Source organism: Chelonia mydas, chromosome 7 (assembly GCF_015237465.2).
Source record: "Chelonia mydas isolate rCheMyd1 chromosome 7, rCheMyd1.pri.v2, whole genome shotgun sequence".
NCBI lineage: Eukaryota > Metazoa > Chordata > Testudines > Cheloniidae > Chelonia > Chelonia mydas.
The window spans coordinates 1,432,649-1,458,345 of record NC_057853.1 but is presented as its reverse complement, the minus strand read 5'-3'; the positions used below and the strand labels follow the sequence as shown (position 1 = coordinate 1,458,345).

General features: G+C 60.3%; 2 protein-coding genes and 1 long non-coding RNA gene across 4 annotated transcripts in view; 1 reads left to right on the top strand and 2 right to left on the bottom strand.

Moving 5' to 3' along the window:
* The window catches only part of DALRD3 (DALR anticodon binding domain containing 3), an 11,283-nt gene extending 10,999 nt beyond the window's left edge, over positions 1 to 284 (bottom strand). The window contains exon 1 of the mRNA XM_037905660.2: positions 14 to 284. Within this exon, the coding sequence (XP_037761588.1) occupies positions 14 to 136 (123 nt within the window). The 5' untranslated portion in view covers positions 137 to 284. The remainder of the gene's footprint in view (positions 1 to 13) is intronic.
* On the top strand, positions 283 to 25,697 carry NDUFAF3 (NADH:ubiquinone oxidoreductase complex assembly factor 3). Of its 2 annotated transcripts, none has more exons than XM_037905667.2 (6): positions 283 to 416; positions 23,040 to 23,129; positions 23,556 to 23,748; positions 24,183 to 24,249; positions 24,694 to 24,794; positions 25,460 to 25,697. In XM_037905667.2, exons 1-6 carry the CDS (start codon positions 412 to 414, stop codon positions 25,553 to 25,555), a joined length of 552 nt encoding a protein of 183 aa, XP_037761595.1. In that variant the 5' UTR covers positions 283 to 411; the 3' UTR covers positions 25,556 to 25,697. The 2 variants fall into 2 exon arrangements, with proteins under 2 accessions (XP_037761595.1, XP_037761596.1); XM_037905668.2 differs by lacking the exon at positions 283 to 416 and adding an exon at positions 22,428 to 22,572.
* LOC119566862 lies at positions 2,964 to 15,596 on the bottom strand. Its single transcript, XR_005226308.2, has 3 exons — positions 15,239 to 15,596; positions 10,595 to 10,693; positions 2,964 to 6,199 (listed from the first exon to the last, which is right to left on the bottom strand). It is a non-coding gene; the product is annotated as an uncharacterized LOC119566862 (long non-coding RNA).

The window sequence follows — 25,697 nt, the reverse complement described above, 5'->3', positions numbered from 1 at the left end:
GCCCGATACCCACCTGCCAAACTGGCTGGGGCGCAGGGTGAGCGGTGCCCAACAGAGCCGGCCTGCTCCTGGGCCGAGGCTGGAGTGTCAGACAGCCTGGGGAGGGGAAGGGGAAGGGGAAGGACCCCAAGGACATGGGTCTGCAGGGGGAGAGGGAGGGCACATGGTGGGGGGAAGGTCTCGGTGAGACAACCTCAGCGCTATGGGAGGGGACGGGCTGAGGGCAAAGCAGAGCCTCAGATGAGGACTGTGAACTTGATCTTCATGCACAGGCAGGGAGCCAGCAGTGGGACTCAAGGGCACAGCAGCCGAGCTGTGGGAAACAGCAGTAATTTCAGCTGCTGGCTGCTGAACAGACTGAGCTGGAGAAGGCTGGAGAGGAGGGCACCGTTGCCTACATGAGAGAGACTCATGCAGTGAGTTGTTTCAAACACAGTCACCAAATATCATGAGTTGGTGAGGTTTTTCAGCTGCCCATGATCTTAGGAATACTAGTGTCAAACTCCTGAATTTTCCCCAATCAAAATGGCTGCCATCTGTAATTTTCAAGAGGATTGAAGCCAAGTTGGCCTGAGTTGAAATGACCACAATTTCCCTATAGTCTTTGCATGTAGAGGTGAGGCTGCCCCAAGGGAAGATGGCCACGGCCACCATCTCATTGCTTCCGGTTAAACCGGAGACAGAATGTCTTTAGCTGGGCGGCTACCACGCCATGGTGAGGGGCCTCCTAAGGAAACCGAGGAGTTGGGAGTGTAGACTGCAGGAAGGTGCGGGGGTTGTGAGAGCGATTGAAGTGTGCAGGGGCATGTGGGGAGTAGGAGAGAGAGGAATAGGGATGCAGGGGAAAGACTGAAGTGTGTTTTTGGGGATCCATGGTTCATGGAAGGAGACTGAGGGGCAAGTGGATCAGATGTGGGGTGCAGGAGGGAGGCTGAGGGATTGCAGTGGATTGTGGGGAGAAGCCAGAGAATGAGGGGTAGAGGGAAGATGTACGGGCAGGATACTGCGAAGGGAAAGGGGGAAAACGTAGGGCCAGCGTACTGGGGAAGAGGAGACAGGCTAGTGATAAGAGAGGGGGATGGAGAGGGGCAGAATAGCCTAGCTGGTCCCTCTCCCCAGGCTCAGGAGAGTGCACATGGAAACCCCTCCAAGCAGCCAATAGGAAGCCTGTATTTGTGTGTGTGTGTGAATTTTGAATGTGAAATGCTCTCACGCAATCAGTACCAGGTTTACCATGGCGCCAGGCCCATGCTCAAAAGGGGCCCCAGCCTGGCCCATTGCACTTGCACTGCGCCCTGCGCTGTTGGCTCCTCTCCCCCCACCGCTGCTCTCAGCCGCCCTGGGCCCCCTCTCACAGGCTGGGTCTCCCCCCTTCTCCCCTCCCCCCCACCCCCCCCCCGGTAGAGAGGAGCCCTTAGGCTCTGCTGCTCTGGGATGGTTGACTGTCCGCTTCGGGCTCCTGGGGGCGGGACCTACCTCTCCCTGCCACACTGCAGAACCCGCAGGCTGGGGAAGTCACCTTCACCTGGGCACCAGCGCTAGGTGGGCAGGGCTGGGTGAGGTCCTGTGGGACGGGGCTGCTCTGTACTCCCAAGCTTCAGCTATCCTGCTCCCTAGCATTGTGCTGGGAGGGGGGAATCCCTGCTCTGCACTGGCTCCGCAGGGCCAATGAGTGCGCTTGGGGGGCAGGGCGTGGAGGAGTGGGTCTGGGGGGATCTGTAGGGCGGTGCTGGGCAGGTGGGAGGTTTGTGTGTTTTGGAGTTCTAGGCAGTGGGAGGGTCTGTTGGGGGGGCACTGAGCAGTGAGGGAGGGGTCTGTGTGGGTCACTGTGTACTTGTGGTGGGGCTGTGGAGAAGGACACTGGGCAGTGGCGGGTGGGGGAGATCTGTGTGTTTGAGGTGCTAGGGAGTGGGGGTTCTGTGTGGAGTGCTGGGCCATTGTGGTGGGGCTGTGGGTGGGGAAGCGCTGGGCAGGGATAGTGGTGTGCAGGGCATTGTGCATTTGTGGTGGGGAGGTCGGTAGGGAGTGGCACTGGGCATAGTGGGTCTGGGGGGCGCTGGGTATAGAGAGTCGGGGGGTGTTGGGCAGCGGGGCTGTGTGGCAGGGCGTGGGCCTGCCCCCGAGGGGAAGGGGCACGCTGGCAGCACAGGGCTGGGCAGGCCAGCTTCTGCCGGTTTGTAAAACAGTGCCCTCGCACTGGGCTGGGTGAAGGGGGTCACCCGCACCATGCCATACCCCATTTCCCCTAGCTACCCCCTAGCTCCGGGGACCAACCTCCCTGCACGAGGCTCCATTGCCGGGCCCACAAAAGGTTAATCCGGCCCTGCCCACTATTTGAGTGCAGGCAGTTTGCACCTAAAGGCTCAGAATTCAGGGTGCAGATTAAAAGCCCCATTTGTTAAAACCACATGATTTTCAAAACCATCTCGTGATGTGTTGGAATCTGCTTCTGCTGTTTGAACATGTGGGGATGGGAATACTGAAAAGATGCCAGTTCTTCGACAATAGGCCGGGGCTTGTACTGCCTGAGATTGTGGAGCATAGTCCCCCGAGGGTTGGGGCTCCTTTCATAGCCCCGGTGTTCTTTCCACCTAGGGGACACACACAACGCTTGGAATTAGCATCAGGCAGGCAGTGTGTCTCTCTGAGGAGCTGACGGATTAAGACATGAAGGCCAAGCTCTTACTAAGAGGGACTGTGCTGCTCCCTTCAGATATGTCATGAATGTTGGTGTCCCCTCCCCGCCTTGACAGAGCTGTAATGTTACTGAGCTCAGATTGCTGAATGTGGAGACACTGTCCTGTACAGACCTCAGTTGTTAAGGGTTAGGTCTGTGATTTCATTTCTTGCTCTTGACCGAATGGACTATCAATAGTTGGGTTCTAAGGTGCAGCAGCCACACTTGAAGTCTACCCTGTCTGATTTGGTCGGATCCTATCCATTCATTGTCATCAGTCCTTAAAAGCCTCACGTGCAGGTTTTGTTAAAGGAACATGCCAGGACACCAAAGACCAGCTGAAATGTTTTCATCACAGATTTCGTAGACTCTAGAACAGACAGTTATTTGTTTGGATCTTGAGGTGTTCACAACTCAGAAAATTAAACAATTTGAAACTGATCAGAAACAAAAGTGAAAGGGGCTAATCAGCTTCCTTGTCCAGCTGAGAGGAATGCAACCAGCCTGTGCAACACAGGGGCCAGGAAATGGGCTTTTTTCTGGTTAATGTATTATTTATGGCGCCCAAAAGGATGCTGAGCATTTTTACAGACCAAATAACTGCCCTGAAGTCATTGGGAGTTCGGGACATTTGGCACCTCGCAGGCTCTCGGAGGTTAATGGCAATATAGGTGGGAAATATGCTGCATGTTGAAATCTGGAACTTGACAGTGTGTCTAACTTTTGGGCGAAGGTAGGTGGCTTGAATGTGACTGAACAGGTGCTGAAGTTGCTGATCTAAGAGGAACCTGCTAGCATCTGCTATGGGGACAGACACAGCTGTTGTGACCCTAACAACTCTGAGCATGGGCTTCTGCAGCTTGGGCCTTTGACCCACTGAAGGACATGACCATGTGCTGGCCAAGTAAACCCTTTACTGAAACTCCATTAGGTCTATTTCTTTCTCAGCCATAAAGGAGTTTGTCTACAAAGAGAAACCTGCTCCAGCTCCCTCCACACACTCACAAGCCTGTTCCCTTCTCTGAGATCACTAATATTCTACACTGGCCTGTTCCCATGCGTGGGGGCAATAACTCACAGAGAGTACTGCTGAGGAGGGGGAGGCTGCTCAGGGGAGAGCCAGCACATCTCGTTAATCAGGCACGACAGGAAAGGAGATAGACAACGATCAGAATGTGCTGTCAGACTCTCCATTAGATCTACACCGCTATGTTCCTCCTGGCATCGTTTCAAAGGCCTGTTTATAGTCACAGAACCGAAGGTCTTAGAGCATTGTGAGCAGCTAGTCTGACCTCCCAATTCCTGTTTAACAGAACTCGTTCAGTCCTGGGATGGAACTTGGGCAGCCCAAACTTCAGGCCAGTTGAAGCCCACCACTGAAGGCCATGGGCAATGGCTGAATTTGCTCAACAGATGGCTTCCAAAGAAATTGGAACCACTAGAGCCACTCACCTACCCCAAAAAAACGACAGGGAGTCCAGTGGCACCTTAAAGACTAACAGATTTATTTGGGCATAAGCTTTCATGGGTAAAAAACCTCTACCCCTCTTCCACTTCCTTCCCCTACCTCATTCTCCTCCTCCCCATGTCTCTTCCCTGTGGGCTAACAGTCTGTGGACAGAGCAGGCCCTGTGGGGGCAGAAGGGTCACTATCTAGGAACTTTACCCATTGCTTCCCAGTGGAGGATCTTTAGACAAAGAAAGACATATATTGCCCTGTCCTAGAGCAAATAAAACTCTTAGTCCTCTGCTGCCTGTAACAATTGTTAATATGCTTAGCACTTTGGTAGCCGTTTAATCTATAGATCTCAAAGTGCTTCACCAAGGTGGGTCACCGTTATTAGGCCCTATGCTGTTTGTTGTGCAGTAGCTTGGTATTTTTGCAAACTGCAGAAAAGCGGCAGAACCCAGCGGAGATGAGATGGGAATTTAGGAAGGGGGGATTTCACGGCCCAAGCTGGAACTGACCACAGCTGCTGCACTTAGTCCCACTCTTCTCCACAGCAGACTGCCTGCTGTGCGGTACAGTAGTGCCTAGAGGCCCAAAGCAAATCAAGGACCTCCAGCAGCAGGATCTAGAGGCAGGCCAAGGGGATTTGAAGCCTGTCAGCTTAGCCTTCTTTGGCACATTCTCCCTGCATCCTGGTCTCTCCTGCCACTATGGCACTGGTGGTTGGCATTGACATGGGTGCCCAAAGTGCCATTGAGCTCTCTTTCCTTAGGTGACATGTAGCTGATGCACAAACAGGATATTTCCCAGCAGAAACTTGGGGAGATTCGCTGGGCCACAGAACATATGAATGGCCATGCTGGGTCAGAACAAAGGTCCATCTAGCCCAGTATCCTGTCTGCTGCCAGCAGCCAGTGCCAGGTGCTTCAATGAGAATCAAGAGAACAGGCAATCATCAAGTGAGCCATCCCCTGTTTTCCAGTCCCGACGTCTGGCGATCAGAGGCTTAGGCACATCCAGAGTGTGAGGTTGTATCTTGGCTAATAGCCATGGCTTGACCTATCTACCCTGAACTTATTTAATTAGTTTTTGAACCCAGTTATACTTTGGCGTTCACAGCATCCCCTGGCAATGAGTCCCACAGGGTGACTGTGTGTTGTGTGAAGAAGTACTGCCTTGTGTTTTGTTTAAATCTGCTGCCTGTCAATTTCATCAGTGACCCCTGGTTCTTGTGTTATATGAAGGGGTAAATAACTCTTCCCTATTCACTATCTCCAAACCGTTCATGATGTTACAGACCTCTATCATATCCCCCCAGATGGTAGCTACAGAGTGTGTGCTGAGGCTTGGGGGTCTGCCCTGCTTTCCCAGTCCTGGTGAGTGCTGCTTGTTATGAGAGCTGGCAGTCTGGCTCCCCTTGATATGGTGGACAGTCCCCTTTCGGGGCTCCATGTTTGCTCGAGGGATACTGTTGTTAGGTGTATAGTGCTCTCAGTGGCCCTGGTGCTACCAGGTGGGTGGAAGGATGAGTTCCCCGCCCCAAAGGGCATCTCAGCTAACGCTAGGCCAAACCCATGCTCAAAGGTCAGTAAGCCATGGAGGGCACGTGGGGCAAAAGGAGGGAAAATCCCACCTTGGAGCGCAGCTTCCCATGGGCAGTATGAGGGAGATCTGATCGCATTGGGTTTGTGAGTAACAAGAGATGTGAATGAAGGGGCGTTCGCTGGAGGGCTAGCACCTGGAGGGCTCTGCAGTCAGACAGCATGTCTGGCCAGTAGCCAGCCCTGGGGGTTGGACCATGCTGGATCCCCCTGTAGCCACAGACCGGTTAAAGATGGGAGAGACCTCTCTGTCCCCTCCATGTCGTCTTCCCTTGCTTGACATGCAGCAAAGGTGCAGTGCTCTCTGCACCACCACTCACAGCCAAGAGGTGATCTGAGAATTCCTGCTCACGCCAGACCAACTACTGACTGTCTGCAGTGACAGGAAGAGACCTGTGTGCCTCAGGGTGTTCCCCTGCTCCTGCCTAGCTCTGCTGGGCTCTCCAGCCTGCGGGCCCAGCCGTGGCCAACCTGAGAAGAGAGGAGAGGCAGGAGAGAGCGATCACAAGGCATGAGGCTGGGTCTGCACATTTTCCACCCTTGCCGTGCCACAGCTGGTGGCAACGCTCAGGCTCTAGTACAGATGAGGCGCTGTGCTAGCCACTGTGTGGCCTGGGCTTGCTCTGAGCAGGGTTAAACATCTCAGTGGTGAAAACTCCAGCGCGACATCTGCACTGGGGCTTCCATTGTTGCTTCCCCTGGGCGAGATGCGCTGGTGGGCGCACAGTGCTGCGAGCACAGTGCAGAGGGTGCAAAGTCCACCAGCAAAAGTACCCTGCTCGGGCTGCTCCCCTGCCCTGGGGAGTGCGCAGGAGCAGCTGTCCCCTGGCCAGCTGGGAGGCCAGGCAGGGCTTGCCTCAGGAGGGCTGGCTCTGTCCTGACTCTGTGGGTACCAACGCATATGGCTGCAGCGCAGGCAGGGAGGAACCACTCCAGCCCAGCAAGCAGCCCAGGTTCAGGGGACTCGGTAGGGCAGACAAAGGAGACGAGGCATTATTGGGAGTCGGGGTGCTGGGGGCACATGGCTCAGCAGGAGGCTTAGAGCTGTTGGGGTGTGGTGATCAGGACCTCCTGAGGGTCTCCCCCAGTGCACGGATCTGCTCACCTTCCCATGACGCAGTATGTGGTGAGGGCATGCGGGCTGTCATGGACTTGGGAACTGACTCAGAACCAGACTGGGCACTTCCAGCTGAGACAGCAAAGCGAGGGGGGCACTAAGAAAACAGGCCAACACAGCCTGGATCCAGTCCCTTCTGGGGGGTCAGTAGTGAAGACTGATGGCCCTGTGGGAGGCTGGGAGGGGTCTATCATCTCCATGGGACAGGCAGGAAAATGAAGGCCCAGAGAAGGGCCTGACAAAGTAGTGGCAGGGCTGGAATAGAGCCCACATCCCCTGTTCAACTGCTAGACCAAATCTAGGAGTCCTTACGCCCAGCCTCCTCTGCCCACTAGGTTACACTGGCTGGGGAAAATGATGAGCCACGTATCAAGTCATTTTGCACACTGTATTGAGAGCTTTTCCAGAGGCAGGCACACGTGGACTGAAGGCCACAGACCAGGAGAGAGAGTCAGTGGGAGAGCAGTCTGCCTTCAGTCACAGAGCTACATTCAGGCAGGGTGGGATCCTCCGGATCGCATGCTGGGCTAATAGCACTCAGTCTTCCTCCAGGAGGTGCCGAAAGAGCTTTGGACGGACACGACATTCCCGATGGCTCTCTGGCTGCTCGCTCAGCGGGAGTGATCGTGTCATTCCAAAGCAATTTCTCTCCAGCGGCTGGATGGCGGCGGGGTCACTAGAGTCTGTCATGTTCCAGCTCAAATCACCCACATGGCTGCTTCTCCATGGAAGACCATGCTGCCCCCCGCTGTCCTGACAGTGGCTCCAGTGTCACCCTGGTTCCTACGCCTGGAGCTTGGAGAGCAGAGAGCGCCCCCCACCAGCCCCGCGTATAGAAGGGATGAGGAATCTCAGACAAACATGTTATGTGCTAGCACCTCAGCTGCGCTGCTCCCTGCATGGCAGATTGCTGCCGTGGACTTGCCTGGTGTATCTCACTGCTGCCCTGCTCATGGCACTAGCTTAGAGGCTCTGGTTGGAGCTTCAGGTCCTCACTGGTCTTCCCTTGCCTTAGTTTCCCGTTCCTCTCGACTACTGCTGCTTCCAGCCCAAACCTGGATCCAGCCCTCACCAGCCCGCTGGGTGCCTGTGAGCACCTCCTTCCCTTCAGTGGCTGTCTAGGAACATTTCGTCTGCCCTCAGCTCTTTCCTTGGGCATCTGGGGTCTGAGGTCAGGCAGCTTTGAAACCGAAAGGGCAGCAGGATCATGAAGTCCTGCCCAAACTCTCCATCCCGGGCTGGAGGGAGCCTCCTGCTAGGGGAAGAGGAATTGGTTCTGGGTGTGTCCCTCCTGCCCAAGGCTGATGCCATGTCTCAGGGGAGAGGCACTGTGGAGGCTTGCTCTCCAGAGTCTGGACTCACCTGTGCCCAGTTGAGCCCTGTGGCATCCCATGATTTGGGACCTCGGGGTGTGCCACATTACTTGCACCTGTGCACCACCTGCACAGAGGACCTGCTACAGACAGTGCAGTCACCCACTAGCAGGCAAGGCCAGTCCGTTCTCCAGTAGATAACGGGAAGGTCCTTGTAGACATGACCCTGGGCTTTTCCCATCCACATCCCCCTGTGGCTCTGCCCAGGAGTTCTCTATCTCCCAGTGCTGGGCTGGTTGGATGCCTCCTGCTGTGTCACTTTTCTGAGCACTAGCGCGTGCAAGGCCCAGCCTGTGGCGCAGAGCTGGGGAAGAGCCCTCCTCCCTCCAGCCTGAGTTACACTCACAGCAGCAGGAAGCACGTGCATGTGTCTTGTGACTTCAGCCTCCTGCTGGGGTCCTCTCTGGCCTGCTGCAGGTGGCCACATCCACATTGTGGCCGGCAGCTTGTGGCTGCCGCTTCTGCAGAGACTCTTCTGGTGGTTTTTCCCCAGGAAATGCACAGCTATCTTTAGATAGCGAGAGCACGGGACTGCAGGAGAGCCCTGTGGACTCAGCCTCCTGCTGCTCAGCTGGTTCAGTGCCTGCAGTGAGGAAGCAGGGCCAGAGTTTGGGGGCCAGCTCCTCCCTGATCGAACCAGACTTCACTCATGTCAAAGGGAGCCCTGCTGGGTGGGGAGACGTATTGTGCCTCTCCCCTGCTCATGCAAGCCCAGATGCAATCTGGGACCTGCCTTTGAACTGCAACTAGGTTCAGTTTGTGGGGTGCCCACTTTGCCCCACCCAGCATGGCTGCTGCAGTAGGTCCCAAAACCACATGTCCTTTGAGGTGGGGCTTTCGAGTACAGTGGCAAGGCAACACAGTGCCTGGGTGGGCGTGTGCCCTGTGTGGAGTCCTTTGCAGGTCCCAGTTTTCCTGGCTGACAGGAACCGGCCACTTTACCCAGCAGAGTGCTGAGTGCCAGCCTGTCTGTCCGTCCCCTCCTCTCCAGGAGTGGGGTCTCTTGGCTTTGTTTGACGCTCCCTGGCTGGAAGACCGGTCTGCAGCCAAGCACCTGTTGCAGTAACCGTTGGGTGGGACTGGAGGTTTCTCTTTCGCTTGTTCAGGCCCTGCCTTCACTTCCTGTTTCTCCCGCCTGCAGAGAGTCTCTGCTTCCCCAGCACAAGGCATGCAGCCACAGTGGCAGCACTCGCTGTGCTCATTCATGGGAGTGGCTGCCCAGAGCCGCAGGGGCCCCGCAGCAAGAAGGAGCCTGGGCATGTTAAAGAGCAGAGTTTAAAACTCCTGACTCCCACCACCTGGGGTATTCCAGTCTCCCTCATTCTCCTGCTGTGAAGCAATACCAGCCCACAGACCGGCAGGGCCACCGCCTTGTAGCTCTGGTCTGCAGCCCCTGCTTTCCAGCTCTCCCACTCCTGAGCAGTTGGCCGCAGTTGTCTGTGCAGAGATTTTTGTTGCAAGACGGAAAGAACCAAACTCCCCTCAATCCAGGAGGTTACTGTGTAAAGCCATAGGCCTCACTCCCTGTCTTGGTGCGTCCCGTTGCTCTCACCCTAACTCGCTACAGGAACTTGTGTGGTCTGTGTTCCTGTCACCACTATGCCTCTATCCCACCCAACTCTTGGCCCGTTGTTTAAAGCAGCCAAATAGCTGTCTGTGTAACTACCTGAGACTGGCCTGGCTCTTGTGGAGTACACAGAGAGCAGCAAACCATCCAAGGTCCCTTTGCTCCAAGAAAGTCCTGCAGAGGCTGTGAAGGGAAGGAGTTACTTCTAGTCCATTAGAACAAACCATTATCACAAAGGAAGAGACTTGCATTCTGTAACCCAGGAAGACCCAGTGCCTACCAGTAGCATGACCAGATGTCCCGATTTTATAGGGACAGTCCTGATATTTGGGGCTTTTTCTTATATAGGCTCCTATTACCCCCCCATCCCCGTCCCGATTTTTCACACTTTCTATCTGTCAGTACCTACCTGTCAGTAATGTTCCTTGGAGCAGTGTCTCGGGGGCTGGCAGAGAGCTTGAAAATGCATATGATGCTATGAGCCCTTGGTGTGAGGTTGCCCCAGTGCAGGATGGGCTGACAGATGCCCGGGCAGGAGAGCAGGTAACGAAATCCAACCGCAGCTGGGATGCTCAGAGGAAGACAGCTGCTTTTGGGATTCCGTTGCCTGCTGTCACGCTATCGAGTAGGCAGGTGGGTATCTGGTGCAACAATCCCCAGGAACCAGGCCCAGCAGGAAAGTCCATCTTCAGATTCCTGGGGTGGGTGTAGAGCAACAGACTAACACCATGTAAAATAGCATGGCTACGACAGCACTGCAAACAGTCAAACCGTCCATGGGATACACCAAGGAGCGGACGATCACTTACCACAGCTGCCAACAGCGGGACACACACGAGGGAGCGTTGAGACTGTCTTGAACTCACCAAGCAGACTCTTCCCGGGGTCTACAAGCCTGCAGCAGATCACTGTAGGAAGAGGAACTCCTCCAGAATCAAGGCCTCATGAGCATGGTTAGTTAATGCTGCAGACCCATCACCGTCATGCAAACTAGCCATAGAAACTGTGTACGTGGAGCAGAGAAGCCTCTGATCCCGGCCGAGGGGCCGAGGAACGGAGCCGCCCCACTCACTGCTGGAGCTGTGATCTGCTGCGACTTCAGAAGCTAAGCTTCTCTGCGCAGGGTCACTCGCTGGGTTTTAGAAATCCAGGGAGCGGCAATAAGTGGTGATGTAAAGTGGTGCTCATCCCTTGGAGTCATTAGTGAGCCCAGTGTGTGACCATGATCCTATGGGGCATGGGCTGCCGGAGGTGTCCTCTTTCCAGTAAGACCTGCCCAAGGGCCTGGCCACGCAGGGTTATTAAAGATCGCCTGGTGTGTGTCTTGGCCAAAGTACCATGTGGGTAATTATGTTCTGCTAAATTCCTTTTGCCCTTTCTGTTCGATAAGGGATACTTCTTCACTCCCCCCTGCTAAGCTGGTGCTGGGTGCTGTTAGAGAGTTTCTGTGCTCCACCCCAGAGGGGGCTGCATTCTGGTGGTGGGTATAGTAATCTCTGTGAGCACATGCATGGTTTGTAAGGGATTGGCGTAGGGAAGGAGCTGTAGGGATACAATTGTAACGGGGGGAGAGGGATCTTGCAGCAGCTCCACTCCCTGCAGGAGGCTCCACAAAGAACAGGGCAGAAACACTGGCTATGGGGCAGAGCCCAGCCAGTGCAGTGCTGGAAGAGGTTCTGGTGGGGGAGTCAGTGTGTTGGTGGTAAGAAGAGGCTGGTACTGGCGCTGCTGGCCTGGCCCTGCTCCCAACAGGAGGGGCTCTGAACAGGATGGCTGAAGCTGCAAAGCTAGACAGCGGAGAACAAAGAGCTCACCTGGAGGTTGGTTGGGTGGTACAGCCCTTTCCTAAGGAAGGAGCATCTGGCATTGTAGGAGAGGCTTGTTTAATGCCTGGAAACCCGAGACAGCCCCCCCCATCCCCACCCCCAGTCCTTTCATCCTTGCTTAGGCACCTGTGGCTCCTGGTGATGGCGAGGGAGGGGGCCCAGGGGCGCTCAGCACCTCACACAGGCTGGCTGGGCTCACACAGGGAGAGGAAATGCAGCCAGGGCTGCCAGCTTGAGCTGGGCAGCGGGAGTCAGGGTTCAGCTGCCGGTTGCTGAGCACACAGCCAGCCCCAGGGAGCAGCACCAGCGCGGGTAGAAGGAGGGTCTGTGAGGGGGGTTAAAGGGAAAGGGGGGTGACGAGCCCAGAGGAATTCCTGACCTGGCATCTCTTCTCTTCTGCGCCTCTCTGAACGTTTCACAGTCCGTTGCTAGCAAGGTGTGACCAGCCCCGACGACCACATGCTGCTCTGGCCTGCAGGCCACTGGCCCTCCACTCAGTAAGGGGAGCCAGCTGGTTGTGCCCTCAGTCGGGTCTCTGGGGGAGTCCCCTGCTGCACATGGAGGGAGGCGCAGGAAGTGAAGTTGCTCCCCCTCCCCCGCGTGCCCAGGGTAATTCCAGGGCAGGCTCTGAAAAGGGGCACAAAGTCAGCTGTGACCAGTGCCCGGACCCCTCAGCAGTGAGTCACAGCCACAAGCTGGCACAAGGTAGGGCTTGGCTCTGGGAAAGATGGCGCTTGGACTCGGCTCTGCCCTGGACCGTCTGTGCCACCCCGAAGGCTCCGGCGGTGCCTCTGAGTGGTGGTGGGAGGCATGGGTTGGCGCTGACAGGGGCTGTGGAATGCCAGGGGCCTGAGTCTGAGCCTTGGGGCCTGTGAACAGTCGGGCCTGTGAACTCTGGCTGGCCTCCATGCGGCTCGATGTCAGTGGCGAGTCCCCTGGGTTTAGTGATAGGAGCGTGGTTTCAATGGGCAATGCTAGTGCAAATCCCAGTGCTTCGGGGGTGAGAACTGCCCTGGGATGTACACTACCAGCAGCACTGTCAGCAGGAGCCCTGAGTGCCGTGGAGCCAGCTCCAGCAGGGTCCCCTCCCGCAGTCCTTGGGTGCTGTGGCTGGAGTGAAGGATGCAGGGGAGGACAGTGGGTTCTGCCCGGAGAGGCTGGGGGCCATGCTAATCATGGGTTATTACTTGGGTGAAGGTGTTGGCTGGAGGTGCGGGCATGGTGCAAATACCTAGGGAGAGACACCCCAAGATTCTCTCTGCCAGCACCACTGCCACCGTGCCCCCGCTTCTCTGCACCCCTCCTCCCCCTCAGCTCTCTCCAGGCCCCCTGGCGCTGCCCACCCCCCTTCCTCCTCACAGGCACTGGCACGGCAGGCTCTAGTGCAAATGTTAGCAAGCTCAGTGGGGCGGGGCAGACAGGCACTGAGGAGCCACGTCTGCCCAGATTGCACCCCTCCAGTCCTGCTTCTCTTCCGGCACAGTCCAGTCCTTGCCTGGCTTCCTGCTGTGTCCCAGGACTCCCTCAGCCCTGCCAGGAGAGGGCACCACTCCCAGTCCTGCTCAGGTGGCACTCACCAGACAGAGAAGCTGCCTCCTTAGTGGAGCTTGTCTGCAAACCCCCCTCCCCTGACAAGCCGGCGCTGCCTGGCCCCTAAGGTCTGGGGAGGGCCTGCCCGGCTAGATGAAGCGAGGCAGCCTGTCTCCTTGGTCTGCGTTGTGCCCTGGCCCACTGCTGAAGTACCTACAGCTTGGGCCACCCGTCCCCAGCCCAGCGCAGCCAGGCTGCAAAGCGCAGAGGGTCAAATTGCAAATACCTAATTGTTATTCATCTGTCACTGGATCCTCCCAGGACCCTTCCCTGTAACCCCTTCTCTCCCCCCCCCGACCAGCAGGAACACTGGGCCAGGGACGGTGGGTGTGTGGGCCAGGCGGGACATGGGGGGGCAGCTAAACACACATACACTGCTCCCTATCTAATCCCCCAATGGCATCAGTCCGGCTGCAGGCTCTTTGGAGCAGGGGCTCTACCACCTATTTGCAACTCTGGAGTGCTGTATAACTAAGACATCATCGCTGTAACCTGGGCCCCATCTCTGCCTGCCCCAGTGCGACAGGGCCAGGCAACCTTGCCCCCCCCAGCCAGTCCCCTCCGCGGTGCGTGCTCTCTCTGTCACCTGCCTTCGAAGCCCCCTCCCTGCTCTCTGCTGCCTGGGCCTTTCCCCACGGTGGGGCTGAGCGCTCTTGGCAGGCAGAGCAACTGCAAGGAGGAAATGCTTGTGGGGAGCTGAGGAGATGGGAAACAGGAACTGGAGAGTCAGTGGTGTGTGGGGCAGAGGGGAATCCAGACCAGCAACAGTAGCTTTGACACACTTTTCGTGTGAGCTAGCTGCAGCTTGCAGCGACAGAGCAAAGCGCACAGCGCGGCAGCATGCACAAGTTCACAGCACTAGCTGCAAGGGTGCTCACGGTGTGGGCGGGATGGGGGCAGGAGAGCTGGGGGGAGAGCCTGGCTACTCTGGTCCCAGACTCTCCCAGCAGGGGGCACTGTGGGGGGGGGCAGGAGTGCTGGCCATGCGGGAAGCTCCTGGCTACTCTAGCCCCACCCTCTCCCAATGGGGGGTACTGTGGGGAGTTGCTGGCTACTCCAGTTCTGGCCTGTCTCAGCAGGGCATGCCCAACAAAGACAAGTGTCCAGCGTTTAGCGGGGTGCTGGGGCTCAAGCAGTTTTTTTACTTTCGTAACAGACGCGCCAGGCACAGAGGTGCCGGGGCTCTGAGCTGCCCGGCCTGGAGGTGCCGGGGCTCTGAGCTGCCCGGCCTGGAGGTGCCGGGGCTCTGAGCTGGCACAAATTAAGCCCTGCAAGTGCCTGCGTTGGTAAAGTGTTCAGCAGGTCCCTCTCTCCGTTCCAAGGGTCAGAAGTGGGGCTAGGCTGGGAACCTTCCCCAGGGGGAATTCCAGCCCAAGGGAGGAGTGACTAAGCTAGCGGTGTCTCCCCTAGCTCCGTGTATCCCAAGCAGTGGGTCACAAGAAGGTTTTAGAGGGGTTGCCATGTCCGGGGCTGGCTTAACCTGTCACCGGGCCCTGGCCTAGGCAAACACACTTCTGTTGGAGGGGAGGCCCCAGGGTCGGACTCGTGGCCAGGCCAAACCCTGTGCAGCACTGTGACCCTGAGCACCAGGTCACAGTGCAGGGAGCCAGGGTAGCAGGTTAATCGAAGCCCTCCCGTCCCCTTGCCCGAGGGCACTGGCTTCCCAACCTGGGCACAGGTAGGTGGGCAGCCTGCACGCTCCTCGCTCCGATTCATTTCCGCCCTTTTTGCCCGGGCTCCCCGCCATGGGCCACACCCCAGCTGTGGTGCTGACAGCTTCCTCCTGCCCCCAGACACATGGCAGGGCCAGCCCAGGGGCACTTGGGATGCGTCTGGCTCCTCCACCCCTCGGTCGGTTGCTCAGTCAGGAGCCCTGAACACCCCCGCGGCACAGGGAGCAAATAGGAAATCCTCAGGGCGGGATTCAAACCTGCACCGCAGCAAGTGGCTGGACAGGGTCAGGGGTCAAATGCCAGCCCCCGGCTGTGCCAGTCAAGTGCAGCTCTCCCAGCCAGGGCACCAGCTCCCTCCTCTCACCTGCCAGTCCTGAGGGCGGGAGCGTTGTCCTGTGCAGCCGTCCTCGGCCTGTGCCAGGTTCGGGAGCTTTCCCCAGCCCCCCGGGTAGGACTGGAGGCTGCGCAGGGTCCTCTGGGCACCAGGCTCCCCCGCTGCGCCCCAGCCCCCCGCAGAATGCTGCATGGGGCAGGAGGCAGCCCGGCGGGGCAGGAGGCAGCCCAGCAGGGCAGGGCAGGCCTGCAGCCAGGGCTGCCAGCTGAGCGTGGAGTCCGCTTGGGTGGCCCCAGGCTGCCCAGAGGCAGAGGCAGGGCTGGGAGGGAGGCGGGCTCCTTCCCTCCCTCTCCAGCCGGTGCCTGTCCCTGCTCGCCAGGCTGCCCCTCCAGCTCTGGCTGCTTTATGCAGAGACGCCCAAGGCGAGTCCCTCTCGGGAAGCCCAGGGCAGCCAATCATGGACGAGCCCCCCCCCAACTTCCCCTTTTCAAGCAGCAGCAGTTTCACTTTTGCTATTACTCTGCCCTGCTCGCCCTGTGCTGCCTGGCGAGGCCGGGTGCAGGCTCGGGCTCCCCCAAGGGCAGGGAAGGGCAGCCCCTCGCTCTGCCTCCCTCCTGCTGTCTATGCTGGGGGCTGGTCATCCCTGGCCGTGCCTGCCCCTCGCACAGAGCCCAACCCTTTCTGCAGGGCCTGGCCATTGCCTCAGGGCACGTGCAGGGGCCCTGCTGCCCCTGTGAGCAGTGAGGGGCCAGCTGACCAGAGGGGTTCTGGGGCATCTAGCCAAAGGCCAGGGGCTGTTGGCGGCAGTGTCTCCTTCCGTGGCTTTGGCACAGTTGTGTCAGGTGCCAGGCTTTGGGTCCTGAGCCAGGACCAGGGCTGGGGATTTCCACCTGCCGCATACGTTTACAAACCAAATGAACTGAATGTTGTGAGCCCACTGCCCCCTTGCTGGGAGCTCAGCTAGGGTGGGCCAGGGAGCACATGGGCCTGTCTCCCCAGCCCTTCAGCTGGCCTCAGCACCATTCAGTTTGGGTGATAACAGAGCCAAGCTGGGTTACACCCAGTCTACAACCTATGTTCAGTCTGGGAATGGAGCTGGGCTGAGACAAGAAGGATGTGGAAAAATGGGAAAGCATCCAGCGGAGAGCAACAAAAATTATTTGGGGGCTGGAACACATGACTTATGAGGAGAGGCTGAGGGAACTGGGATTGTTTAGTCTGTGGAAGAGACGAATGTGGGGGGATTTGATAGCTGTTTTCAACTACCTGAAAGGGGGTTCCAAAGAGGATGGATCTAGACTGTTCTCAGTGGTAGCTGATGACAGAACGAGGAGGAATGGTCTCAAGTTGCAGAGGGGGAGATTTAGGTTGGATATTAGGAAAAACTATTTCACTAGGAGGGTGGTGAAGCACTGGAATGCATTACCTAGGGAGATGGTGGAATCTCCTTCCTTAGAGGTTTTTAAGGTCAGGCTTGACAAAGCCCTGGCTGGGATGATTTAGTTGGGATTGGTCCTGCTCTGAGCAGGGGGTTGGACTAGATGACCTCCTGAGGTCCCTTCCAGCCCTGAGATTCTATGTTCCTTTAACCCCACCATGGCCATTGCCAAGTATTTGCGCTGGCACGATTCTGCACATAGCTGAAAGCCTCTTCCCATGTCGGCCTCCCCACCCCCTGGGGGGATAGACTCTGCCATGGGGCTGCTCAGATCCATGATCAAGGGTCACATGGTAACCTACAACCATTGTACACCATGCTCTCGCCAAGTGCCTTCCCAAGAGCCCCTGCCCCCCCTCCCCCCGTGCTGCTGGGTCCTGTGGGCCAGGGTCACTGTCACCAAGTCGCTGGGCCTTCAGGGTTTGAGGTTGGGTCATTCTTGCAGCTGCCAGGGCCCCACTTACCTAGCCAGCCGGGAAGCTGAAGTGTGCATGTACTGTGTATGTGGCCATCAGGAGCCTTTGTTCCCAAGAGGCAAAGTGAGTCATAGGCTGGGCTGGACACGTGGAGATGGCAGGAGGGTGAGTCAGCAGGGAACACGGATCTAGGGGGACTTCTACACTGAACCTGACCCAATGGTCCACTCCACTCCTGCTGTCTGAATGCTCTGTGGCTGGCTTCGCTCCCATTCTTGTCCACAACTAGGAGCCACCAGTGGGATGCACCCATGAAAAAGGCTAATGCAGTCCCAGGTGAGGTATTTCCAGCAGAGACAGGGAAGTGTTAATACCTTGTACAAGGCACAGGGGAGACCTCATCTGGAATGCTAGGTGCAGTTCTTGTCTCCCGTGTTTACAAAAGATGATTTCTAGCTGGAATGGGTGCAGAGAAGGACCACTAGGATGAACTGAGGAATGGAAAACCTGCCTTATGAGAGGGGATCTCGGCTTGTTTAACCTGACCAAACGCAGGCGAGGGGAGAGCTGCTCGCTGTCCAGCAATCCATGCGAGGGATAACACCAGGCAGGGAGAGGAGTTATTGCAGTTGAGTGAAAGTCTCCACTGGAAATTAGGAGAGGGTTTCTAGCTATCAGAGGAGTGATGTTCTGGAGCAGCCCCCGAGGGGCACAGTGGGGGCAGAAAACCTAACTGGCTTCGAGCCTGAGCTTGAGAAGTGTCTGGAGGGGCATGGTGTGATGGGGCTGCCTATGATGGCAGGGAGCCGCTCTGCGACTGCTAGCAGGAAATATCCCAATGCCCGGAGATGGGACACGAGCTGGGGAGGGCTCTGGGTTACTGCAGACAGTTCTCTCCCGGGTGGCTGGCTGCTGGGTCTTGCGCATGTGCTCAGGGTCTAACCAATCTCCACGTCTGGGGTCAGGAAGGAACTTTCCCATGGGTGAGCTTGGCAGAGACCCTGGGGGAGTTTCGTCTTCCCCGGCAGCATGGGGCACAGGGCACTGGCTGTTTTGAGTTTGTGTCAATGGTGGATTCTCACTGGAAGGTTTTAAATCTGGATTTGAGGATGTCAGTGACTCAGCCGGAGGCTGGGGTCGATCCCTGGAGGGGGGGGTGAGGCTCGGTGGCCTGCACCATGCAGGGGATCCATCCCTGTGTAACACTGAGGAACGAGGGGAAGGGGGAGAATGGGACAGCACCACTGCCAAAGCCTGAGTCAGAGGAGGGCATCCTTGTATTTAGGGCACTGGCCTGGGACCCCCAAAGTCTGCGTTCAGTCCCCAGTTCTGCCCCAGGCTTCCTGTGCAACCTTGTGCTGGTCCCTTCATAGTGCAGCCCCTCAGGTCTCCTCTGTGTAACATGGGGGGAGAACTGCATGCCTCACAGGGAACTTGCAGAAATGTCCTTTGGGAGGCTACCCCAGCAATGGGGCCATGGAAAGTCCTAGAAATAACTATACCCCGAGTCCGCTTGTGTACGGTGCCAGGGAAAGCAGCTGGTGTGCGGCGCCCCCAGTTGTGCTGAGCTTTCAGGGCTGGCTAATTGCAACTTGTGGCATTGGGAGAGGCGGTTCCGCCCTAGCAGGGTGTAGCCGCACAAGCCAGGGGAGGCGTCTTGAATAACACTGACAGGCAGAGAGGGACGGAAACTGGCACATGGGACCTGGCCCAGCCCAGCCCTGCTGCTGTTTTACAGGGACAAGCAGGGAAACCTGAGCCCGAAATCCAAGCGGATTAGCTGGCTTGGGTTTCTGCAGTGGCTCAGGTCCAGCTTGCAGGTGTTTGGTGGGGAGGGGGTCTGCCCCCAGCTTCACCCACAGCCACTTTCCTGCTTTCCCAAAGCAGCCCTAGGCTACTTGGATCCAGTGCAAGCCCCTTGCAGACATCTTGGGGGGAGGAGGGGAGTAATGGAGGTAATTGTGATCCCCTCTTCGTCCCCACAGAGCCCAGGTGATGCCCCTCAGTCCCCAGGAGGCAAATATCTTTGCTGCTTCTGGAGGGGTGAGGGTGTCTGTGAAGCACAGAGAATCTGGGCCAGAGCACAGCATTGAACCCAGAGCGTTTTAGCCACAAGGACATCCTGCCTGCCTAGCCACAGCCCACAGGGCCTTGTGCTGAGCACCCGCAAAACCCACACCCCAGGGGTCTCCTGCTGGACACCGTGTTTCAGCCAGTGTGATGCCCTCCTCCAGCTGAGTGCTAACGGGCGCCCATGCTGCGGTCAGGCAGTGCAGGCCTGTTTGTGAGGCTGAAGCCGTGGGGGCTTGTACAGGCTTGCAGGTGTGTAGTGCAGTAGGGAGAGGAGGCTGGCTTTCCGGAGAACAGTTTGCAGCCAGGCTCCATTAGCCTTTCTTTGTCCTCAGTAAGGAGCGTGTTCAGCCTGTGATCAGGGCGAACTCTGCCCCTGTGCTAAGGCAGCATTGGTGTCATTGAGCAACCTGGCCCAGCTTTGGAACCAGTTTTGGTTTTGGAATGTTCTGGAGTTCTGTCGCCATCCCAGTGAGTCCCAGCGAGCAGAGGCTGGCCGCACTGTCTGCAAGGCCCCTGCCTTTTGGAGCTCGGCTCCTGGAGCTGTGACCCAATCTGCAGAAGTCCTGGGCCTGCCCCACCCACGCAGTGGCTCTGAAGTCAGGAGCTGGGCCGGCAAAGCCCACCTCTCCAGTGCAAGAGGTCCCGGCTAGCACCCAGCCCTCCTCCGAAGCTGCTTTGGCTGTCTTTACCCATGATGCTCTGTGCCAGGGCTCTCTTCAGTTGACCATCCCTCAGGCGGGGCACTAGCCAGGGGCCAACGTTGGGAGCCCCCAGCCCATCTCCCCTCTGACAATTGCGAGGCCAGCTTGGAAGTGATCTGTGCAACCATCTGCCAGCACCGCCCTGGGAGGGGACAAGCCGACACCGCTCTGCTGAGGCTGAGAGATTCATTGTCCATTAATTGACACCCGGGAAAAGCCCCCTGGTCCCCAGGGGCAGGTGCTTTCCAGCAGCCCTGGCACTTGGCTCAGCCCCACCCTAGTGAGGGCTCAGGTGTGGGGGAAGCAGTGCCAGGTCCCGGGGTGGGGGGGCTAGTGAAATCCACTCCAGGCTCCTCCTCTGCTCTGGCCAAGCAGACACCTGAGGGCTTGCAGGGAAGGCTGCAGGCCCCATGTCTGAGCAGCCCTGATGCTGCCGTTTGGCCATGCCACAGCAACCCTGGCCTGGGCTTGGGGAGCACCACAGCCCCCCAGTGCATAGGGGTCCCCCGCCCCAGCACACCATGAAGGGACTGGGAGAATGTGCAGAGTGGTAGTGGGGTGCCCGGCACAGAGCAGTGGGGCTCGGGGCGGGGGGCCAGCAAAGAGCAGTGGGGCTGGGAGTAGGTGGGGGCAGGCACGGAGCAGTGGGGCTGGGGGCAGGTGGGGCTGGCACAGAGCAGTGGGCCTGGGGGCGGGGGGCTGGCATGGAGTAGTGGGGCTGGGGGTCGGGGGGGCAGGCACAGAGCAGTGGGGCTGGGGGCAGGTGGGGCCGGCACGGAGCAGTGGGGCTGGGGGCTGACACGGAGCAGTGAGGCTGGGGGCAGATGGGGCCGGCACGGAGCAGTGGGGTTTGGGGCGGGGGGCCGGCATGGAGCAGTGGGGCTGGGGGCGAGGGGCCGGCAGGGAGCAGTGGGGCTGGGGGCTGGCACAGAGCAGTGGGGCTCGGGGCGGGGGGGCCGGCACGGAGCAGTGGGGCTGGGGGCGAGGGGCCGGCGCGGAGCAGTGGGGCTGGGGGGCCGGCACAGAGCAATGGGGCTGGGGGCTGGCACAGAGCAGTGGGGCTGGGGGCCGGGGGGGCCGGCACGGAGCAGTGGGGTTGGGGGCGAGGGGCCGGCGCGGAGCAGTGGGGCTGGGGGCTGGCACAGAGCAGTGGGGCTGGGGGCCGGGGGGCCGGCACGGAGCAGTGGGGCTGGGGGCGAGGGGCCGGCGCGGAGCAGTGGGGGTGGGGGCGGGCGGGGACCGGCGCGGAGCAGTGGGGCTGGGGGCTGGCACAGAGCAGTGGGGCTGGGGGCCGGGGGGCCGGCACGGAGCAGTGGGGCTGGGGGCGAGGGGCCGGCGCGGAGCAGTGGGGCTGGGGGCGGGCGGGGACCGGCACAGAGCAATGGGGCTGGGGGCTGGCACAGAGCAGTGGGGCTGGGGGCCGGGGGGCCGGCACGGAGCAGTGGGGCTGGGGGCGAGGGGCCGGCGCGGAGCAGTGGGGCTGGGGGCGGGCGGGGACCGGCGCGGAGCAGTGGGGCTGGGGGCTGGCACAGAGCAGTGGGGCTGGGGGCCGGGGGGCCGGCGCGGAGCAGTGGGGCTGGGGGCGAGGGGCCGGCGCGGAGCAGTGGGGCTGGGGGCGGGCGGGGACCGGCGCGGAGCAGTGGGGCTGGGGGCTGGCACAGAGCAGTGGGGCTGGGGGCCGGGGGGCCGGCACGGAGCAGTGGGGCTGGGGGCGAGGGGCCGGCGCGGAGCAGTGGGGCTGGGGGCGGGCGGGGACCGGCACAGAGCAATGGGGCTGGGGGCCGGCGCGGAGCAGTGGGGCTGGGGGCGAGGGGCCGGCACGGAGCAGTGGGGCTGGGGGCGAGGGGCCGGCGCGGAGCAGTGGGGCTGGGGGCGGGCGGGGACCGGCACAGAGCAATGGGGCTGGGGGCTGGCACAGAGCAGTGGGGCTGGGGGCCGGGGGGCCGGCACGGAGCAGTGGGGCTGGGGGCGAGGGGCCGGCGCGGAGCAGTGGGGCTGGGGGCGGGCGGGGACCGGCGCGGAGCAGTGGGGCTGGGGGCTGGCACAGAGCAGTGGGGCTGGGGGCCGGGGGGCCGGCGCGGAGCAGTGGGGCTGGGGGCGGGCGGGGACCGGCGCGGAGCAGTGGGGCTGGGGGCTGGCACAGAGCAGTGGGGCTGGGGGCCGGGGGGCCGGCACGGAGCAGTGGGGCTGGGGGCCGGGGGGGCCGGCACGGAGCAATGGGGCTGGGGGCGAGGGGCCGGCGCGGAGCAGTGGGGCTGGGGGCGAGGGGCCGGCGCGGAGCAGTGGGGCTGGGGGCGGGCGGGGACCGGCACAGAGCAATGGGGCGGGGGGCCGGCACGGAGCAGTGGGGCTGGGGGCGAGGGGCCGGCGCGGAGCAGTGGGGCTGGGGGCGGGCGGGGACCGGCACAGAGCAATGGGGCTGGGGGCTGGCACAGAGCAGTGGGGCTGGGGGCGAGGGGCCGGCGCGGAGCAGTGGGGCTGGGGGCGGGCGGGGACCGGCGCGGAGCAGTGGGGCTGGGGGCTGGCACAGAGCTTTGGGGCGAGGGGCGGGGACCGGCGCGGAGCAGTGGGGCTGGGGGCGCAGGGGCCGGCAGACCCTGGGCAGCACCAAGCGCTCCCCGAGCCCAGCGGGGAGCTCCCAGCGCCGGGCAGCAGGGGGCAGCAGCGGGAGCGGCGGCAGGGCCCGGCCGGCCGCTCTTCCCGCCGCGCTGCTCCTCGGCAGCGTCTGCAGGCCGGGTAAGCGGGGCTCGTGCAGCCGGGGCCCCTCCCCGCGGTGCCCCTCACTCCCGACCTGCAGCCCCCCCCCGCGCCCCTCACTCCCGACCTGCAGCCCCCCCCGCCTCCCCGCGGTGCCCCTCACTCCCGACCTGCAGCCCTCCCCCCCCGCGCCCCTCACTCCCGACCTGCAGCCGTCCCCCCCCGCTCCCCCCGGCCGGTGCCCCTCACTCCCGACCTGCAGCCCCCCCGCCTCGCCGCGGTGCCCCTCACTCCCGACCTGCAGCCCCCGCTACCCCAGCCCTGGGCTGCCCCCGCCGGTGCCCCTCCATCCACCCCCACAGTGCTCCGTGGTTCAGCCCAGGGCTCTCCCCACAGCTGGCGCTGGCGGTTTCTCGGTGCGCTGGGGTGGCCAGCTGCGGCCCCGGGCGGGCTGTGGGCAGGCGCCCCGCGGCTCTGCCCTGACCCCTCTCTCCGTCTCATTGCAGCAGGATGGTTCTGGCCTCCGTGAGGATGCTCTGCCGCAGGGGCTTAGCCCCTAGCTGGAGGCTGGCAGCTGCCAGGAGAGCCCCGGACTGGTAAGGTCGGGAGCGCCCCGTGGGGCCCAGCACCACCTCTCCCTGGATTTCCCTCGGCCCAGCGCGGGCCTGACCTCCCTCTGCCGGGGAGAGGCCGTCCTCAGCAGCTCGCAGAGCCAGGCCACTGTGGGGAATGAGGCCAGGTCCAGGCTGGCCGGTGCTCTAGCTGCAAGACAGAGCTGGCCAGCAATGCCCATGGCCCCTCTTACCCAGGCCCAGCTGCTGCTCCTGCACTCAGTCCCTGCGTGGTGGCGCTTGAGCTGGCCACTCAGAGGCTGTCTGGGAGCCTTGGGCAGCCCTGCGGTGATGAGGCCCTTCACGGCAGTAGGGGAGCCAGCCACCATGCACAGTGGGGGGACTGCGGGTGAGGAAGCGAAGTCTTGGGGCTTTTGGCTGGTGGGTCTCAGTCAAGCCTTCCTGTGACAGGCAGCCGCGCCGGGGTCACCGCCTCACCCCTGCAGATGACGAGCTTTACCAGAAGACAACGCTGAAGGTGCTGGAGCGGGAATCCTCCAGCATGATGTTGATAGACAGCTACAGCAGCCGGGGCTTCACCATCAATGGGGACAAGGTGGTGGGGCCCTGCGCCATCATCCCACGTGCCATCCTGCAGTGGAATGTGAGTGCCCCAGGGGTCCTCCCCCTCCCCACAGGGCCTGGGCCTTCAACTCCCCACTGTGCTGAGCTCCCAGTCCTGGGGCAGTGGAGTTCCCCATGCCCAGGCGGCCAGTCCAGTCCTGGGGGTGGGTGTGTGAGAGACCCAGGGAGCTAGGCCTGGTTGGGAACATGTCCGTCACTTTGACTCTTCCCTGCCCCCAAGGGGGTGTGCAGGTGGTTTGACCTGGGCCTCCCTGGCTGTGTGTCGAAACCTGCCCGGTCGAGGCAGCAGCAGGCTCTAGGGGCAGGTTGCTATTGGACTAGTGTGGGCGTGATGGTTCAGTGGGGCATCTCCCCCATGCAGGGCACAGGCTGCATTCCAAGCCAGGTGGCATTGTGAGCAGGAGAGGTGCACAGGGAGGGGTCTTGTCTCTGAGTGTCCTTTCTTTCCTTCAGGTTGGCTCTTACCAGGACATCACCGAGGAGAGCCTGGTACTGTTCCGGCTGCTGGAGCCGAGAATAGGTAGGTGGGAGGCACAGAGACGAGCCAGGCACTGGGTGGGTGTGCTCGTCCCCAGAGCGAGCCAGGAGCAGGGGCTGCACTGGCCAAGCCACACTTCTGACCTGCCCCTGGCGTGTGCTGGCACCTGTCCTGCTACCTTGCCCTTGTCTGAGCCAAAGCAGAACTTCCCCTTCCCCAGACACTGCCCAGCAATGAGTGTCGGGAGTGGGGCAGCCAGGCTGGGATTACTCAGTGTCTTACTCACAAGGCTTTGGCCACTGTAGTCTGAATGGACGGATGGGGCTGGGACTGGCCAGCGCCAGGCTGGCTGTACTGGTTGTGTGCTGCGGGTGAAGCTGTAAGTGCTGTGCACCCACCACGATGTGGGGCGGGCGAGGGGCAGGGCTGGGTTTCGCCATGGGGCTAACACAGCCTCTCTCCCCTGGGCTTGTCTCTTGCTACTAGAAATCCTGGTGCTGGGCATGGGGGACAAGGTGGAGCGGCTGGAGCCCGACGTCCTGAAGTTCATGAGGGAATGTGGAATCGCTGTGGAGGTGCAGGACACGGTAGGGGGGACATGCTGGGAACATGGGTGAAGCTGAGCAGACCTGCCAGGCCCCTACCTCAGGGCTGTCTGCAGCAGCTCAGAATATCTGTTCAGGAAGCCCAGAACAAGGGGCATGTTCTGAGGCGAAGGTAACCACTCCTCCCCCAGGCCCTGCCCTATGCATTGGCCCCTTGCTCAGATGGGTGGAGGCCACCAGTGACCCTGCAGGGCCAGGGAGTGTGAAGCATGACCCAGTTACTGGGCCCCCTGTGCCCTCCACCACATCATTTCACTGGACTGTGCAATGACAGCATCCCTGTGATCACGCACACAGCTCTGCAACGGGTGTGGGCCTGGGCACATGCTGGGACAGGGCATCTGTGCCTTGGTGGCTATTTGCTTGAGATGCAGTCCTGCCACCATGAGCTGAACCCTCAGGTGCAGTGACAGGCATGGAACTCTGTTCCCTGCACCATAGACCCTGGGCTAATGATCACGTGTCTAGCGGTGAAAGGCAGGTCTGGGAGTAGGTGGGCAGAGATGAGAACATGGCTTAAGGGCAGGGTATGTGGGCTTCTTCTCCCCTGCTTCCAGGAAGACAGGGGCTTGGGTACATGTTCCACATGGCCAAGGGCTCTGCGTTAGTCATTGATGGTTTCTGGGCCTCTGCCTTCTCTTTCACAGCCTAACGCTTGTGCAACGTTCAACTTCCTGACAAGTGAAGGTCGAGCAACTGCAGCTGCCCTCATCCCCCCGCGTGCTGGTGGAGCCCTGATGTAGAAGCAGCTGAGCCCCTGTGGCAGGACATGATACTGGCCCTTAGGAACACCACCCACACTGTGGTAGGACAGGGCCTGGAAACAGAACATGAACTGTTAATAGGAAGCAGAAAATGGTTCAGAATAAACTGTGACCGGCTGTG

Excerpts from the sequence above, each read along its gene's own strand:
- NDUFAF3 (XM_037905667.2), top strand. Across the intron at positions 23,130-23,555 it reads GCCAGGAGAGCCCCGGACTG|GCAGCCGCGCCGGGGTCACC; the intron begins GTAAGGTCGGGA and ends TTCCTGTGACAG. Across the intron at positions 23,749-24,182 it reads GTGCCATCCTGCAGTGGAAT|GTTGGCTCTTACCAGGACAT; the intron begins GTGAGTGCCCCA and ends TCTTTCCTTCAG.